Here is a 16,144-nt window from a genome sequence, read left to right as displayed (position 1 = left end):
TGTGTTTCACAGAATCGCAGTCTACTATGCGCGCTCTAGTTTTCGCGCGCGGTGCACTTGGCCCCACCAAAACACGTCGCGTACGGGAACGCTTGAGCGCACGTTTTCGTGAGCGCTTCAGCGGCGGCTTCACTCGCGTCGGCGTACGTGTCCAAAGCGTTCAAGTAATCATCAAGTGAGAACTCTGCACCCATCTTGGTCGCCTTGGCGCCTTCAACCAAGGCGGAGTCATCGCCAACCTCGCGCTTAGCGAAAGCAACGGCCGCGATGTCGACCGGGTGCGACGCTTCTTCGAACGACATCGAAGCTGCGAACTCAGAAGCCGTTTTATCGCCCATCAATTTCCCGACTTGCATCGTCAAAATCTTCTTCATCGCATTCGACTCGTCCATCTTCTCGACCGAACGCGCCAGCCGAACGATATTACGTTTCGCTCTGAAGCTGCTGGGGGCGATCTTTAATGCCTCATTTACCGTTTTGAGCGCCAGTATCGGTTTGCCTTGACGAATGAATACTTCGAACGCGAGAAGCTGCGTCTCCTCGTAATCAGCGGCGTGCTTCAACAGCGGTTCGACGAATTTCATCGCTTGTTCGAGCGGCTGATTGGTGTTTTCCAAAGCCTCACCGACAGGGTCTGGATCAACCTTCTGCGGGGTGTCCTTGGGGCTTTTGTTCTTGCTTTCCTGCGCCGCGGCTATCTTCTTTTGCTCCTCCAACGCCTCGAGGCGCGCCTTCTCCGCCGCTTCCTCGCGTTCTCTCTCGACGCGCATGTGCTCGCGGAATTTCGCGGCGTCGTCAGATGACATGGCAGCGAGCTTTGCTTCTAAATCAGCCACTTTCTTAGCCGGTGGCTCGTCGAACAGGTTGACGTAAAGTGTGATCGCGCCCCGCGCCGCTTCGCGGAATTCCGGTCTCGCGAACATGCGATCCTCCGCTCGTAACAAGTCCAAGTACGCGCTAATGGACGTTCGTCGCAAACAGTACCCGTGAAAGTCGAATTCATCTTCGATAAACTGGTCAAAATGCGTGAGCACTGCGTGGTAATATTTTAACGCACGCCCGTACTTCTTCCCTCTGATGTGGCACTTGGCCGCCTCGAGCTCGAACCACGTCGCCTCCATGTCGAACGAATTCGTCGCCTGATCGCCATCACGCGCAAACATGGCTGCGAGCTGTTCCGCGTAAGCGTAACGCCCGGCACGCAACATGTGTCGCACACAGTTAGAGTTCAAGTACCTATCGGCGAGATCGAGTTTGCGAGAGGTTTCCGCGGCGTTCGCGGCGCCTTGCAAATCGCCTGCGTGCTCGAGAATTGTCGCCTTGTTCAAGTACAACTCCACGCACGAGTCGTTCGATGCGATCGCTTCGTCGATGCACTCGATCGCCTTGGCGAACTCTTTGGCGCCACCGTCGCTTGATCTACGCCCCATCTCGTCGTAATGCATGGCGAGCAGGTTGACCGCGTACATGACGCATTCCTTCTTTTCGTCCTCGGACTTTGTCGCACCGCCGGATAAAAACTTGCCACTTTCCTTGAGCGAGCGCACGGTGTCAGTAAAAATGTCTTCCAACAGTGTCGCTTTCGCCGAATTTTCGTACAAATTCCTCAAATCCTCAAACAAGCTCGGCACGCCTTTACGAAGTGGTTTTTCCACGTATGTCACGATGAGCTTCTTAAACTCTTCGCCCGCTTTGGTGAACGATAAGGGCAAACGCTTCGCCGCGGCGCAGTACTGCAACTTCGAACCGATTTCTTCGTAAAGCGATTTCAACTTTGCGATATCATCGTCTGAAATCTCCTTCGCGCCGTCGTGCACCTTCTCGGGAAGCCCCTTGACGACGCGCAGGGCCTCGTGATAATCGTAACTGTCAGGCAAACGTTCGAGCAACTTCCAATACGTCTCCTCAGCCGCAGCGTTCATGCCGAGCGCGACTTGCACCTCGCCCTTAAACGTCAGATATGCCACTTTGTCCACGATCGTCTCCTCACCGCGCTCTAACAGTGCCAAGGCGTCTTTTTCCTTCCCCGCCGCGCGCTTCAGCTTCGCCTTGAACAACGCGAGCTCGCTCGCGTCGAATCGCTTCATCAAGGGATCTTCATCCCTCCACGCCCCGCGGTGATCGATATTCGCCCCTCTTCGTATCTTCTCGTAACTGTCCAACACCTCATACGCGTTCTCGTGCTCCCCCATCAAATGTAACCCGCACGCCAACGCCACGTACGACATTCGCTGATCGCGCTTCCTCGACAAAATCTTCCATCTCAGCTCCACGAACGCCTTCACGTTTCTCGTCTGCGCGTACACCAGCGACAAATCCTTCATCACCAGCGAGTTCTCGGGATCGATCTTCAGCGCTTGCGCGTAGCACTTCGCGCTCTCCGCGTGGTTCCGCTCCGCTCGGTGCACCAACCCGAGCACGTGCCAGCACACGTGCGATCCCGGGTGGCACTCGATCCCTCGCGCGCACAGCGCGTGCGCCTCGTCGTGGCGCTCGTGTCCCTCGTCCATCGAGCGCACGATCAGCCCCTTCATCGCCAGCGTTTCGCCGTGCTCGGGAAATTTCTTCAGGATGGCATCCGCCGCCGCGACGCCCTCGGCGTACTTTTTCGTCTCGTACGCGTCGACGACGGCGGTGAACAGCGCGCGCTCGCGATTGGGAAGCGCGTGCGGGTCGTGCGACATCGCGCGCGCGAGGGCGGCGCCGCGCGCGGCCGAATGGCGATCGACCGCGCGATGACGATCGCGCAGCGCCGCACAGCACGGCGCGCGGGGCGCGCGACGCGTGGGCGAACCGCGCGAGGGCGCGAAAACGCGCGATGCGCGCCGACATCGCGCGCGCCGCGGCGACGCGGGCGACGCGCGCGCGAGAGAGCTCGGCGATGATTTCAAATCTTTTGACAGCTGCGCGCGCGCGCGGGGCGCACGCGCGCGGGGAGTCGCGCGCGTACGCCTCGGGCGACGCCGCGACGTACGGGAAGGTTTTGAGCGACGCGCGCGGGCGCGCGCGGGAGGCGGCGTCGAAAACGATGGAATCGGCGCGCGCGGCGGCGGAGCGCGCGAGCGCGAACGCGACTCGACGAGCGCGCGACGCCACGGATCGGGTGCTCGGGAAACGGGCGAGCGAGTATTTGTGGACGGCGTCGTCGATGAATCCCGGCGTCGTGAAGCGAGCGGTGGAACAGCGGGCGCTGAGCGCGATCGCGAGGCATTGGCGGAGTTTGGAGGCGGCGAGCGCGGCGGCGTGCGGGACGGCGACGTGGCGCGCGGCGCGGGCGTTTAAGAGCGATGTCATGGGCGTGCCGTGCGATAGTGCGGTGTTTGACGTGGCGTTTGGCGATCCGTCGATGCTCGGTGGGTCGATGTTACTCGCGGGCGTCGGGGCGTTCGCGTTGCGGCAACGGTGGCGTTTGGACGTCGATTACGCGGTGACGCTCGCGATGCGCAGGCTCGAAGCGCACTCGGGCGTGCGCGAGCTGCTCGGTGGACCGGTGACTTTGGGAGAATCGCGCGTTATCGTCACTTCAGGTGGAGGTCTCGCGCTGTTTAAGCGCACGACTTCTAGAGTTTTTGGCGCCGTCACGCTTCCCGTGAGCGTGGACTCGAAATGGGCGCACGTCGCGTTTGAATTACGAGGCACGCGCAAGCGCGGCGTCGTCAGCTTGGGCGCGCGCAAGTGGGGTGGAATGTATGGAATACCGCTGCTCGCGCTCGAAGTGCAGAGTCGCGACGGTGAGGCGTATCGATTGTTTTTGGAAGGCGGAGCGAAGGATTACGACGCGAGCGTGTTGCCGTCTCTGCGCGAACCACTCGAGGCAAGCACCAATAACGTCGAGTACAAGCGCGCGAAGGCGGCCGCGGACGCACACGACGCAGAGCACGCCGCCGCTATTTCAGCGCAATTGCGCGCGGCGCGTGCACCGAAGCCGCTAGACGAGGGCGGAGGCATGCACGCGCACGAACGCGCCATCGACTTCGCTTCGAGCGCGTTGCATTTCGTGCGCAAATCCGTGGCACAAGTCAAAGCGCGGGGGACACAAACGCAAACCTAGCTATCTGTAACATTAGTATCTGTACAATGAAATCAAGGCATCAACATCTGCCGCTTCCCCACGAAAGGCTCCCGTTCGAGCACGACGCGAGCGACTTCAGCGTCGCGATGAATGCGCTCAACGAGCGCCTCTAGCGTCGTGAAATCAGCCTCAGGGCGAATGTACCCCACGACAACGAGACTGAGCTCTTCTCCGTAAAAGTCACTTTCGAATTCATGCAGGAGCCACGGCTCGATCGTCTTCTTCGAGTTGTCAAAGTACGGATTCCATCCTATGCTCATCACCATCTTGTGCGTCTCGCCTCGAATCGACGCGAATCCTAGATAAATGCCCGGCGCGAGCGAGTCGACTTGATGCTTCAACGGCACAATGTCCAAGTTCGCCGTCGGAATCCCGAGCTGCGTTGATCCCCGACCGAATCCCTTCACCACCGGCCCTCGCATCTCGATCGTCGGCACCGGCAACACGCGATCCGCGCTCCCGTCGCCGACCGGCAACCAGTCGTCGAACGCCGGCAGACCAAACTTTTCCAACTCCAAGTCGTACAACGAGTGCAGAACCACATCGCTCCACGCTTCGAAGCACTTCCGATCGCGTATCGATGGAATCGCAATCGTTTTACACCCCGCACGCCGCGCCGCTTCGCATCCCACCGGCGTATCCTCCAAAACCACGCACGCGCTCGCCTCCGCGCCCAATTTCGCGCTCGCGGCGACGAATATCTCCGGATCGGGTTTCCCTCGATTCACCATGCATCCCGTAACGACGCAATCCATCATCGCCAGCACGTCCTCGTGTCCGCGCATCTTCTCCTTTAAATACGTCGCCGGCGTGCTCGTCGCCAAGCCGAACGGGACGCCGCGCGCGCGCAGATGTTCCAACAAACGCCGCGCGCCCGGCATGAGCCTGACCTCCCGCCATCTGGCGTCGAGCAGCGGTGACGTGCGCTCGAGCAGGGCCTCCCCGGTGACGCGCTCGAGCGTCGAGAGCTCGAGCGAGGCGCACAGCGCGCGCGACGCTTCGAGCGGACGCATCCCTCGCACGCGCTCGAGGGCGTCGTGGACGACGGACGGGGACAGGCGCGGCGCGATCTCGAGGACGACGGCGGTGCAAATCTCATCGACGAGCTGCTCGGTGTTGATCAGCGTGCCGTCGAGGTCGAGGATGACGGTGGGGGCCATGGCGCGCGCGGCGGCGAGTGGGGACGCGAAGCGGCGCGAGGCGAAGCGCGAGACGTCGATGGCGTCCACGGCGACGCGGGAGTCGAACAGACGGCGGAGACGCTGGATTGGCTCGTTTCACAAGTCGCTCGCGGCGCGCGCGATGGCGCGCGCGATCTCGCGGTTGGTCAGACTGACGCCGAGACGCGCGCGAAGACGGTTTCGCGCGGATTTAATCGTCACGGCTTGATTTTCGTCGACGAGGGATCTCACGCACTGCACGACGGTCTCGTCGAGCAGATTCTCTCCGTCGCGAGGGGCGACGACGGCGCCTTTGGCCATGGCGGTGACGCGGCGCGAAAGCTGGAAGAGCGCGGCGGCGTCGCTGCGGTGCATGGGCGCCGCCGCGAGGATGCGCTCAAAGGCGCGTTCCTCTCGCGCGATGATTTCCTCGTCGTCTTCGTCGTCGCCGTCTTCGCCATCGCCGTCGTCAGCGCTCGCGCTCGACGTGGATGCGCCGACGTCCGATCGCAACACGTCGAGCGTTCGTCGCGCGGCGACGATTTCGTTTCGCAGCGTCACCTTTTCGTCCACGGTGAGGAGCTTTGCCTTCTCCGGTAAAATTTCGCCGTTCGTCGCTTCGCCGCCGCACGCCATGAATATTTCGTACGCTAATATGCCGACCGCGTGCGATAAGTTTAAGCTCGTCGGACCGGTGCCGCCGGTATATTTTAAACTCTTGCGGCAAATCTTACCCGCCCCCGCCGTCGGAATGGCCACCGCGGCGTGCGCCCAACTCAACTCGTCGTTCGTCAACCCCGTGCGCTCGTTCCCGAACAGCACCGCGACTTTCCCTCGTTTCGCCTCCTCGCGCACTCTCTCCGCCGCCTCCCTCGCCGTCATCAGCGGTGTTCCGCTCCTCGGTCTCGCCGTCGTCGCCAACACGAACGAGCACCCTCGCAGCGCCTCCTCCGCGTCGTCGCATCGCTCGGCGTCCGCCAACAACCAATCCGCCGCGCACGCGTACCGCATCGCCTCCTCGCAAAGCGGCGTCGTCCGCGCCTCGCTTCCCAGAACTTCGCTCGCCCGTTCGGGCGCGCGTCCCTCGCCTTCGCTCGCCTCGTCCGAGATTTCTCGCGTCGCGTCGCCGCTCCGCGTCGTCGTCGTCAGCACGAACGGCCCGACGTCCACGAGCGCCAAGTCGTAGATGCCAAAATTTTGCATCACGCGCGCCGCCGCGCCCACGTTCGCGGGGCCTTGCGGCGCGCACATCACGAACCGCACGTTCGACAGCGCGGGGATCGCGCGCTCGACGTCGTCGACCCACGGTCGGGCGTCGGCGGATCCACTCGTGGCGAAAAGTGCGCTTTTTCGACGCGGCGCGCGGCGGCGGGACGACGACGTCGAGCGCGCGCCGCGCGAGGACGCGCGAACGGACGCGGACGCGCGCGCGCGATGCGCGCGCGCGTGCGGCATGGCGAACGGCGCCCCCGGGCGCGCGCGCGGGGCGCGGTGTGCGGCGAGAGGGGTCGAGCGGGACGCGCGGCGAACGCGAGCGAACGCGCGAATGAATGATTCGTAATTTACAGCGGCTCGCGCGCGCGCGCGACGACGGACGCCACGTCACGCCGCTTTCGCGCGCTTCGCATCCGGTGCGACGTCGTCGCCGCCCGACGCGCGGGCGTCGTCGTCGAATATATCCGGCGCGACGAACTCGCCCGTCTCGGCGTCTAAAATTGTCAACGTCCCGTCGAAGACGTTGAACACCGCGCCGATCACCTCCAGCGTCCCCTTATCCATTCGCTCCCGCACGAACGGAAACGTCGCTAAATTCCTCACGCTGTTTCGCACCAACTCGTGCTCGAGCATTCGCGCGCGAATGTCCGGGTCGTACTTTTCGCACACCTCGCGCACGCTCGTCTTCGTGAGCGCGACCCACGATCCGATGAACCCCTCCCCGGTCGCCTCGTTCGCCGCGAACACCGCGGGATCGCCGTTCGGGTCGCCACCGTACTTTCGCAGTCCCGCCGCGGCGCCGCCGCACTGCGTGTGTCCCATGACGACGATGAGCGGCACCTCCAGGTGCGCGACGCTGTACTCCACCGCCGCGCACGTCCCGTGGTGCCCGAAATCGACCCCCGTGTACGGCGGCACCAGGTTCGCGACGTTCCGCACCACGAACACGTCCCCGGGCGCGGTGTCGAACACGATCGCCGGGTCCGCGCGGCTGTCGCAGCACGCCACGACGAGCGCGCGCGGGTTTTGTCCGCGCTCGGACAGCTCGCGAAGCGTCGACCGCACGCATCGCGCGCCGCTCGCGCCGCCGTCGCGCGCGCGCGCGTCCCGGCGCGCGTCGAAGTGCGCGGCGCGAAAATCGCGGTAGCCCGCGATCAAGTCGCGGATCGCGTCGGACGGCATCGCGCGACGCCGCGCGTCGGCGTGTGCGCGCCGAGGGGTGCGCGCGCGCGACGCGCCGCGTCGGCACACGCGCGCGCGCCGACGTCGCGAAGAAACGCGCGCGCGAGACGGACGCGAAGAAACGCGCGCGAAAATGGGGCGCGCGGGCGCCGCGCGCGCGGCGATGGACGACGAGCGGGCGTCGAAATTGAGGGCGGCCGCCAACGCCTTCGCGGTCGATCGCGCGCGCGAGGAAGCGGCGCGAAGCGGCGCGCGCGAGGACGCGATGCGACGCGCGACGACGGTGGTGCGGAGACACCGCGCGGGCGTCGACGACGGACGCGCGACGCGCGAGAGCGAGAGCGAGGAAGAGGACGAGGACGCGCTCGGGTTCGCGCGGACGCGAACGGAACGCGAGACGACGACGACGACGACGACGACGACGACGACGACGGGACGCGCGCGAGGGAACGCGTCGTCGAGCGCGAGCGACGCGAGCTCGTCGGAGAGCGAGGACGAGGAGGCGCGAGACGCGAGACGGGCGGCGATTCGAGCGCGCGCGGCGGCTCGAGAGACGGAACGCGCGGAGGACGACGACGAGGAGGATGCGGAGGACGGCGGCGCGGGCGGCGCGGTTGCGGTAGCGCGACGCGACGGTGCGTTGGCGACGGGCGAACCGGGGAACGGTGGGGCGTCGTCGTCGTCGTACGAAACGGATAGCGAATACGAGACGGATAGCGACGCGAGCGATTCCGGCGGCGGCGGCGCGCGGAAAATGTTCAAGCCCGTGTTCGTGCGTAAGATTGAGCGAGACACGATCGAGGAGCGGGATAAGATGCTGGCCGAACTCGACGCCGAGGCGGCGAAGACGGAGGCGGCCAAGGCGGCGAAGAAGGCGGAGAGCAAAAAGTTGGTCGAAGTCGAAGTCAAGCGCGAAGAGGCTCTCGCGGCGGCGATGGACGAGATGGAACCGAGCGACGTGGACACCGACGACGAGCTCGACGATGCCCTCGAATTCGACGCGTGGAAGTCCCGCGAGCTCGAGCGTTTGAAAACGGATAGGATCCAGCGCGAATTGATTTTCCGCGAACGCGAAGAGCAAGAACGCATCCGCTCGATGACCGAGGAAGAGCGCGACTTGTATCACGCCAAACGCCTCGCGAAACGCGCGGAGCAGGAAAAGGAAAAACCCAAGATGGCGTTCATGCAGAAGTATTACCACAAGGGCGCGTTCTTCCAAGAATCGGCCGACGACGCGTTCGGCACCGCGGGCCCAGATGAAATTTACAAGCGCGACTTCTCCGCCCCGACGGCGGAGGAAAAGTTCGACAAGTCCATCCTCCCCGCCGCCATGCAAGTTCGCAAGGGAAAATTCGGTCGCGCCGGCCAAACCAAATGGACGCACTTGGCCGCGGAAGACACGAGCGCGGCGCGAAAGGGCGACGACGACGATTTATGGTCCGGCCGCGACAAGAGCGTCCGCGCCATCAAAGACAAAATGCTCGCCAAGCAGGGCGGCCTTCGCGACGCCGCGCGACGCGCCTGACCGCGACGCCCCTTCGCTCCTCGGCGTTGAAATCCGTTGAAACATCAGACGACGAAATAGCTACGCTCCCCTCGCGGCGCTCGACGCGCGCGCGTCACTTCGCGTCCGTCGTCTCGACGATGTCGCGCGCGGGTCCTCGTCCTCGCGCCCGCGCGCGCGTCGTCGCGTCGCTCATCGCTTCGTGCGCGGCGTTCGCTCGCCTCGCGCGCGCGGACGCGACGAGCGCGTCGTCGCCGCATCCGTACCTGTCGTTCGACGTCTCCAACATCAACACCGACGTCAGCGCCGACTTCTTCGCCGACGCCTCCGCGATCGGCGGCTCCACGGACTCCGCGGAGTACTTCAAGTGCCGACACGGGTGCGTGTCGAGCGACGCGGTGACGCTCGAGTTTTGCGACGAACGCGTGCAGTACACGTTTTGTAAACGAGGGAGCGCGGCGACGCTGGCGGCGGGGACGAGCGATCAAGCGAGCGTGGATCTGATGGAGCAAGCGCTGCGAAAGCAGTACTTGAATTTGATTCGACAGCTGACGTTCGAACCGACGGCGGGGTGTCGAGCGACGCTGCGACGATGGTTTTGTTTCGAATACTTTAGTCGGTGCAACGTGGACGAGACGCGGTTCATGCCCACGTGCACGGCGACGTGCATCGCGGTGAAAAAATCGTGCGGGGAGGCGAACTCAGCGTTCATAAACTGTGGTTTGGAGTACGAGGAGCAAGATTTCGGCGGAAACACGCCGGCGACGTTTTACACGGGCGGCTCGTACGACGGCAACGGCACGTACTACAACGACGCCGAAGGGAAAGCGAATGGGAATTATATTTACGGCAGGAAACCGAACGGGGAAAACGGCACGGCGATTTTCGAGCCGTCGCCGGGTAAGTGCACGGGCGGCGCCGCCCTCGCGAGCGCGCGAGTCGCGTTGTTCGCCGCGACGGTTTTCGCGTCGTTCGCGTCGATAGCAGCTTAGCGCGCGATAGTATTGTACAGTACGGGTACCTAGCTAAACCCAAATCTACAGGAGCACGAGCGCGACGGTCATCATCGCGACGGTGATCAACACCAACTCGCCCGCCCCGCTCACGCACTTAACGTCTGGCCTGTCTTGCGCCACCACCACCCCCGCGTACACCGAACGATTACACACGTCCATCGCCGTCGCCATCTCCCCCGTGCACCCGAACACCGAATTCGTGCAATAATCCCAACACGCCGGCACCTCGTTGTACTTCGTCGCCTCCAACGGATCCGGATCGCACCTCGGAAACGCCACCGCGCACATGTACTCCGCCATCACCACCAGGCACGTCGGCTCCCCCGCTAATTCCGGCGCCATCGCGCTTTGCATCTTCGTCATCCTCTCGAACGCGCTCAGCACGCGTTTATCCTGCGTCGACGGCGGATTCGTGCGCACGCACGCGTCGTACGCGATCCCCGCGCAGAACCCGAGCTCGCCCGCGTCCAGCGACACGCACCGCGCCCGCGTCGCCGTCGTCCCGTCCGTCTGCGTCGTCGCGTACTCTCCCGGCTGTTCCGCGCACACGCGATACTCGTAATCCGTCGCGCGCTGGAACTGCGCTCGGCCCACGCGCGCGCGTCCGATCGCCGTCGCGAGCGTCGTCGCCGTCAGCGTCGTCGTCAACCGCCACTTCGAACGTTGGCGTCGCCGCGCCATCGCCGTCGCGCCCGCGCGCGCGCGCGAGTCGCGGTCGCCGCGCGCGCGCGAGTCGCGCCTTCGAAAACGCGCGCTCGCGTCGCCGCGCGCCGCGCTCTGCGGCGCGCGACGCGCGGTCGCCGCGGCGGACGCCCATCCTATGGGCAAACAGTGAGACAGCGGAATCACGCGCGCGACGCCCCGTCCGGATAGGGCGGCACCGCGCGCGCGACGGCGCCGGCGCGAGACGACGACGCGCGAGCGCGCCGAGGCGCGCGACGCGCGCGCGGGCGAACTCTCGCGCGCGATCGACCCGACGGCGCGCGCGATCGACGCGAGACGACGACGCCGACGCGATCGCGACGCGACGACGGATTCGAGCGGCGCCGACGCGCGACGCCGACGACGCGCGAAAGGCACGCGAGAGGGACGCGGGCGAGGGCGACGGGCGCGACGGACGACGGACGACGATGTCGAGGTGCCCGTACGCGAGCGAACGCGCGCCGGGAGGGGCGAAACGGGAGCGGAGCGCGGGGAGCGGACGCGCGAGCGCGAGCGGGGACGCGGGCGGACTGGAGACGCTGACGAACGAGCTCGTGGCGTCGCTGCGGCCGACGGAGATGAGCGAGATTCGGCGACGGGCGGTGTTTGAGCACATCAAACAGTTGGCGCAGGAGTGCTTCGGGACGGCGCACACGCTGGTGAGCGCGTACGGGAGCGTGCCGCTGCGGGCGTATCTTCCGGACGGCGACATCGACGTGTGCTTGCTGGGTGATCATCGCGTGATCGATAAGGCGCAGTGGACGACCAAGTTTAGGAAACACATCGAGAAGGCGGAGGCGGAGGCGGATCCGCCCCACGAGTTCGCGGTGAGTGAGGTGAGCGTGATCAACGCAGAGGTACGGCTGATGAAGTGCATCGTGGACGGGATGATGGTGGACGTGAGCGCCAATCAGTTTGGTGGCTTGGCGTCGCTCGGATTTTTAGAAGAGATGAACGCGTTCATCGGTAGGGACGATTTGTTCGTGCGCTCGATCATTCTCGTCAAGGCTTGGGGATTTTACGAGGGGCGCATCTTAGGAGCGCATCACGCCTTGATTTCCACGTACGCGTTGGAGACGCTCGTTTTGTACATCATCAACAAGTATCACGCCGACTTGACGTGCCCGTTGTCCGTGTTGCACAAGCTTTTGAGCGTTTTCGCCGAGTTTGATTGGGAAGGCTACGCGCTCACGATTCACGGACCGGTGGCGATCGAGGGCATCGCGACGCCGCCCGACGAGTGTCTGGAGGGTGGTTTGATCACCGAAGAGTTCATGCGGACGATGTTGTCGACGTACAGTTGCGAGTTCATGCGCGCGGCGGCGAGCTCAGCGCCCGTGACCGTGAAGTACATGAACATCATCGATCCTCTTTTACCCAATAACAACTTAGGCCGCTCTGTATCTTGCGGCAATTATAGACGCGTGCGCGCGGCGCTCAAGCTTGGAGCGCAACGTCTGGATGCGCTGATGGCCTCTTCTGCGGCGCGCGATGACGTCGGTGTGTTGCGAGGGTTCGTGGAAATGTTTGGGAACATCTTACGTCACAGGCGTTTACTTTACCCGCTTCCGCACGCGCCGGACACGCCGGGGGGATGCTCGCACGCCGATGAGGTTTCAATGACGCCCATGGGAATGCCGACAAGCGCCATCGCTTTACGTTCGAGAAGCTGCCTCGTCGAAGGCACGACACCGGCGACCGCGCTCGCGACGCATCCTCACACGCGCTCGGTCGTGGACGAGTTACAACCGAGACAGCTGAACATGGAAGACTCGGAGTCGAAGGACGCGGAAGCCGACGAGTCGTCAGCCGTCGCGGCGAACCATTGGCCCACGCTCGGCGATCCACCCTCGCCAGAGCGCGGCGGTCTTCACAAGCGAAGCGAGTCCATGGGTTCACTCTCTGAACAAGAGCGCGGCATCCACTGGGGTCGCTGGGACGCTCTCGGGGATGAGCAGCGAGTTCCGACGAGTGACGAGCGACGATCAATCGACGACGACAGCGCGCAAATGTCCACATCACCGCCTCAGAGTTTTTTTTCGGACGATTCTGGCGAACAGCACGACTCGTGCGATGGTGCAGATAGTAAGCAGCCGCCCATCCCCGAGGACGCCACCGCGCCGGGCATCAATGACATCTTTACCGGATGTCTTGACACCATTCGTGAGCATTTGGCTTTTGGTGTGTTCCACCACCGACGCGCGCACGAGCGAACGATCGCGGCAAGACGAAGTGGTGATGACCGGCGTCGAAGTTCCAACAACAATAATCGACGAGGCAACGGTAATCGTCCTCCGTACAACCGTTCTCGAAACGCGTCTAGGAGCAACAAGGCGAGCAAGAGCGCGGCGCAACAAAGTTTCCAATCGGCTGTTCCACCACCTCCTCCTCCGGGAGTGCCGCCACTGGGCACGGCGAAGCGTGGTTACGCGAGCGACAACAACTCTACTGCTGTTTTCGAGGATATGAGCGCGCACTTTCCGCACGTCGATCCAGCCAAAGAGGTCGATCCAGCCAAAGAGGCGTCATCCTCGATCGAGGATGACGCGCCGCGGCGAACTCGATCGCCGAGGCCGTCGCCCACGTTTCCACAAGCGTGGAGCGGAGTCGCAAAGCTTCCGGCCAAGTTCATGAACGAGCAGCCGACGAGCGAGGAAGACAAAGCAGTCACGATGGCGGCCATGCTGAAAAAAGACATCGAGGACAAGCTGGCTGTCAATGTCGCGTTGACGGATACATCTTCGGCTTCGCTTGACGACGTGGCGGCGACGCCATCGACGGTAAAGCCTTCGTGGGGTCCGAAAGGATCAGCACCTATCGACGTTCTCAAGGCCAACGCGGAGAAACCCGTCGTGGACGATCGCCCCAAGACGCCAGCGCTCGTCGCCGAAGACTCCTCCCAGTCCTCGCCGATGGAAGGGTCTCCCGGGGAGCACACCATCACCCCGCAGTCCGACGATTCCGCCGCCGGGAACGATTCATCAAACGCACAGTCCAAGACCAAGCGCGTTCGTTCGCGTAAAGGCAAAACGAGAGTCCCAGTCGTCGAATGCGAGGAGGCGTTTCCGTCCCTCGCTACCGGCGGCGCCGCCGACGCCCCTCGCGGCGTCCAGCCCGCCAAGGCTTGGGCCACTCTCCTGTAATCTCTCTCCCTCTTTGCCTACTACTACTTACTTATATCTTTCATTTTTACAGCGCGCGCGCTTAGTGTGTAATTTACAACGAGTTTTGACATCGATGAGTCCGACGCGCGCCCCGACGAGCTCGCCTCGCGCGTCCAGTAATCCTCACTTCAAGTCGCGCCTCGCGCGCTCGATGACGTCGAGCCACCCTTCCGACGCGACTTACGTCGCACAGCTACTCTCTCGCGGCGTCGAGAACCTCGCGGAGGTGCGCGCGCTCGCCCACGCGCGCGCGACGACGCATTCTTTGACGAAATCTCACGAAATGTCCCGACCGCCCACTGACGAGTGATGATCTTTCCGCGGCGTAGGAACCCAAACGACTCGAAGAGGACGCCGCGCGCGCTAAACGACGACTTGAAGACGTCAGCGTCCGAAACTACCGCGCGTACATCGACGCCGCGGCGTGCTACGCGGCGGTGAGGGCGGAGGTGAAGGACGCGGCGACGCTGTTGGAGACGCTCGAGGCGCAACTGCCGGATTTGAAGCGCGGATGCGATGGATTCGTGAAAGGCGCGAAAGAGATCGCGAAAGCGCGAGCGATGAATCGGACGCTGATGAATAACTCTGGGGCGGTGGCGGAATTGCTGGAGGTGCCGAAGTTGCTGGATGCGTGCGTGCGGAACGGGCACTACGACGAGGCGCTGGATTTGGAAAATTTCGTGGCGAAGATGGAAGCGACGCACGGGGATATTGCGTTGGTGAAGAGGTTAGCGGACGAGGCGCGGGCGTCGAGTGCGGAGATGTTGCGAGCATTGTTAGCGCGGTTGCGAGTGGGAATACAGTTGCCGGAGTGCTTGCGGATGGTGGGGTATTTGAGGCGTTTGAGCGCGTACGACGAGACGACGCTGCGCAGGACGTTTTTGGCGTGCCGAGAAGAGTACATCGCGAATACGGTCGGGGAGTTGGATGACACGAACGCATACGAGTACTTGAAAAAGCTCACGGACACCCATCGCGTGTCGCTGTTCGACGTCGTCATGCAGTATAGGGCGATATTTTCAGACGAAGCGGGTGACGACGCGGGCGAAGACGGCGGCGCGTTGTTGTACAGCTGGGCAACGCATAGGATCTCCAAATATTTGGACTTAGTCAAGGCCACGCTTCCGCGCGTGTACGAAGGTGGAGCGCTGGCGTCGGTGTACGAGCACTGCGAGTATTGCGGCACGAGCTTGGCGCGCGTGGGATTGGACACGAGGCCGCTGTTGCGCCCTGTGTTCGGCGACGCGGCGATGGCCGTCTTCGACGCCGCGCTCGCTTCCGCGGGTGATGATTTCGAGCGCGCGCTCGCATCGGCGACATGGACGGCGGCATCGTCCACCGCTGAATCCACACCTTTGGCTGCGAAAACAGAGGCAGGCGATAACGTCGAGGGTCCGCCCGCGACGTTGGCCGATCACGTCCCGCTCGCCGCCTTCGTCAACGGCGTCCTCTTGGCGTACAACGAGCTTCGACACCTCACCCCCGCCCTCGAGCTCAACCTTCGGCTCGCACGTTCCCTCGAGTCTGCGTTCAGCCGCGCCACCGCCTCCTTGCTCGCGCACGGCCAATCCAAGGATGCATCCGCGGCTCGAGACGACCGCGCGCGCGCCGCCTTCCTCGCGTGCGTCCGCGCCTACCTCGACGCCGCCGCCCCATTCCTCGTCCGCGCCTTCGCCAGGCTCATCGCCGGCGCCCCGCACGACTTGAATCGCGTCATCGAAGACGCTCGAGCGGCGCTAGCGCCCATCGTAGACTCAGAATTGTAAGAAGACGACTGAAATCGTAGCTCGGCGCGCCTTCGTCTCAAAAAGCTCAACACCCCGAAAGTCATTTGATTTTGATTTTGATCGTCGGCACACGCCCGCGCGCGATGCGCCGCGGTCGCCGCGCGCGCTTCGCCGCGCGCGCCGTCAAAACAATCGCGATCGTCGCGATCGCGATCGACGCCGTCGCGCGCGCCGTCGCGAGCGCCGACGACGTCGACGCCGACGCCCCGCTGCTGAGCTTTGGACACTACGTCAAGGGCGAGACCGCGGCGTCGTTGATCGACCCGGACGTGCGCGCGGCGGCGGCGATCGAGAACGAACTCATAATCCCGGGAAGCGTCTGGGCGCAGGCGCTGGACGAAG

General features: G+C 63.8%; 10 protein-coding genes across 10 annotated transcripts; 5 read left to right on the top strand and 5 right to left on the bottom strand.

Annotated features, from left to right (window-relative positions):
- Window positions 1-35: 35 nt before the first annotated feature.
- On the bottom strand, window positions 36-2,684 carry OSTLU_48350 (predicted protein; the record flags this gene model as incomplete). Its single annotated transcript, XM_001415625.1, has 1 exon — window positions 36-2,684. The coding sequence occupies one exon, from the start codon at window positions 2,682-2,684 to the stop codon at window positions 36-38; it is 2,649 nt and encodes an 882-aa protein (XP_001415662.1).
- Window positions 2,685-3,361: 677 nt separating this feature from the next.
- Window positions 3,362-4,051, top strand: OSTLU_92220 (predicted protein; the record flags this gene model as incomplete). The annotated part of the gene is made up of 1 exon (XM_001415965.1): window positions 3,362-4,051. One exon carries the CDS (start codon window positions 3,362-3,364, stop codon window positions 4,049-4,051), a length of 690 nt encoding a protein of 229 aa, XP_001416002.1.
- A 32-nt stretch (window positions 4,052-4,083) lies between these two features.
- On the bottom strand, window positions 4,084-4,953 carry OSTLU_29210 (predicted protein; the record flags this gene model as incomplete). The annotated part of the gene is made up of 1 exon (XM_001415624.1): window positions 4,084-4,953. The coding sequence occupies one exon, from the start codon at window positions 4,951-4,953 to the stop codon at window positions 4,084-4,086; it is 870 nt and encodes a 289-aa protein (XP_001415661.1).
- Window positions 4,954-5,349: 396 nt separating this feature from the next.
- Window positions 5,350-6,687, bottom strand: OSTLU_92219 (predicted protein; the record flags this gene model as incomplete). Its single annotated transcript, XM_001415623.1, has 1 exon — window positions 5,350-6,687. One exon carries the CDS (start codon window positions 6,685-6,687, stop codon window positions 5,350-5,352), a length of 1,338 nt encoding a protein of 445 aa, XP_001415660.1.
- Window positions 6,688-6,927: 240 nt separating this feature from the next.
- On the bottom strand, window positions 6,928-7,482 carry CAH1 (Zn carbonic anhydrase; the record flags this gene model as incomplete). Its single annotated transcript, XM_001415622.1, has 1 exon — window positions 6,928-7,482. A coding segment is annotated over one exon (555 nt), but the record flags the coding sequence as incomplete, so codon positions are not given.
- A 901-nt stretch (window positions 7,483-8,383) lies between these two features.
- Window positions 8,384-9,154, top strand: OSTLU_29207 (predicted protein; the record flags this gene model as incomplete). The annotated part of the gene is made up of 1 exon (XM_001415964.1): window positions 8,384-9,154. The coding sequence occupies one exon, from the start codon at window positions 8,384-8,386 to the stop codon at window positions 9,152-9,154; it is 771 nt and encodes a 256-aa protein (XP_001416001.1).
- Window positions 9,155-9,273: 119 nt separating this feature from the next.
- OSTLU_29206 (predicted protein) lies at window positions 9,274-10,125 on the top strand (the record flags this gene model as incomplete). Its single annotated transcript, XM_001415963.1, has 1 exon — window positions 9,274-10,125. One exon carries the CDS (start codon window positions 9,274-9,276, stop codon window positions 10,123-10,125), a length of 852 nt encoding a protein of 283 aa, XP_001416000.1.
- Window positions 10,126-10,170: 45 nt separating this feature from the next.
- Window positions 10,171-10,830, bottom strand: OSTLU_29205 (predicted protein; the record flags this gene model as incomplete). Its single annotated transcript, XM_001415621.1, has 1 exon — window positions 10,171-10,830. One exon carries the CDS (start codon window positions 10,828-10,830, stop codon window positions 10,171-10,173), a length of 660 nt encoding a protein of 219 aa, XP_001415658.1.
- Window positions 10,831-11,195: 365 nt separating this feature from the next.
- Window positions 11,196-14,087, top strand: OSTLU_29204 (predicted protein). Its single transcript, XM_001415962.1, has one exon. The coding sequence runs from the start codon at window positions 11,280-11,282 to the stop codon at window positions 13,992-13,994; it is 2,715 nt and encodes a 904-aa protein (XP_001415999.1). The 5' UTR covers window positions 11,196-11,279; the 3' UTR covers window positions 13,995-14,087.
- Window positions 14,088-14,166: 79 nt separating this feature from the next.
- On the top strand, window positions 14,167-15,781 carry OSTLU_29203 (predicted protein; the record flags this gene model as incomplete). The annotated part of the gene is made up of 2 exons (XM_001415961.1): window positions 14,167-14,241; window positions 14,345-15,781. 2 exons carry the CDS (start codon window positions 14,167-14,169, stop codon window positions 15,779-15,781), a joined length of 1,512 nt encoding a protein of 503 aa, XP_001415998.1.
- Window positions 15,782-16,144: the final 363 nt, after the last annotated feature.

Source organism: Ostreococcus lucimarinus, chromosome 1 (assembly GCF_000092065.1).
Source record: "Ostreococcus lucimarinus CCE9901 chromosome 1, complete sequence".
NCBI classification, from domain to species: domain Eukaryota; kingdom Viridiplantae; phylum Chlorophyta; class Mamiellophyceae; order Mamiellales; family Bathycoccaceae; genus Ostreococcus; species Ostreococcus sp. 'lucimarinus'.
Note: the sequence above shows the minus strand (reverse complement) of the source record. Positions and strands in the feature narration are given on the sequence as shown.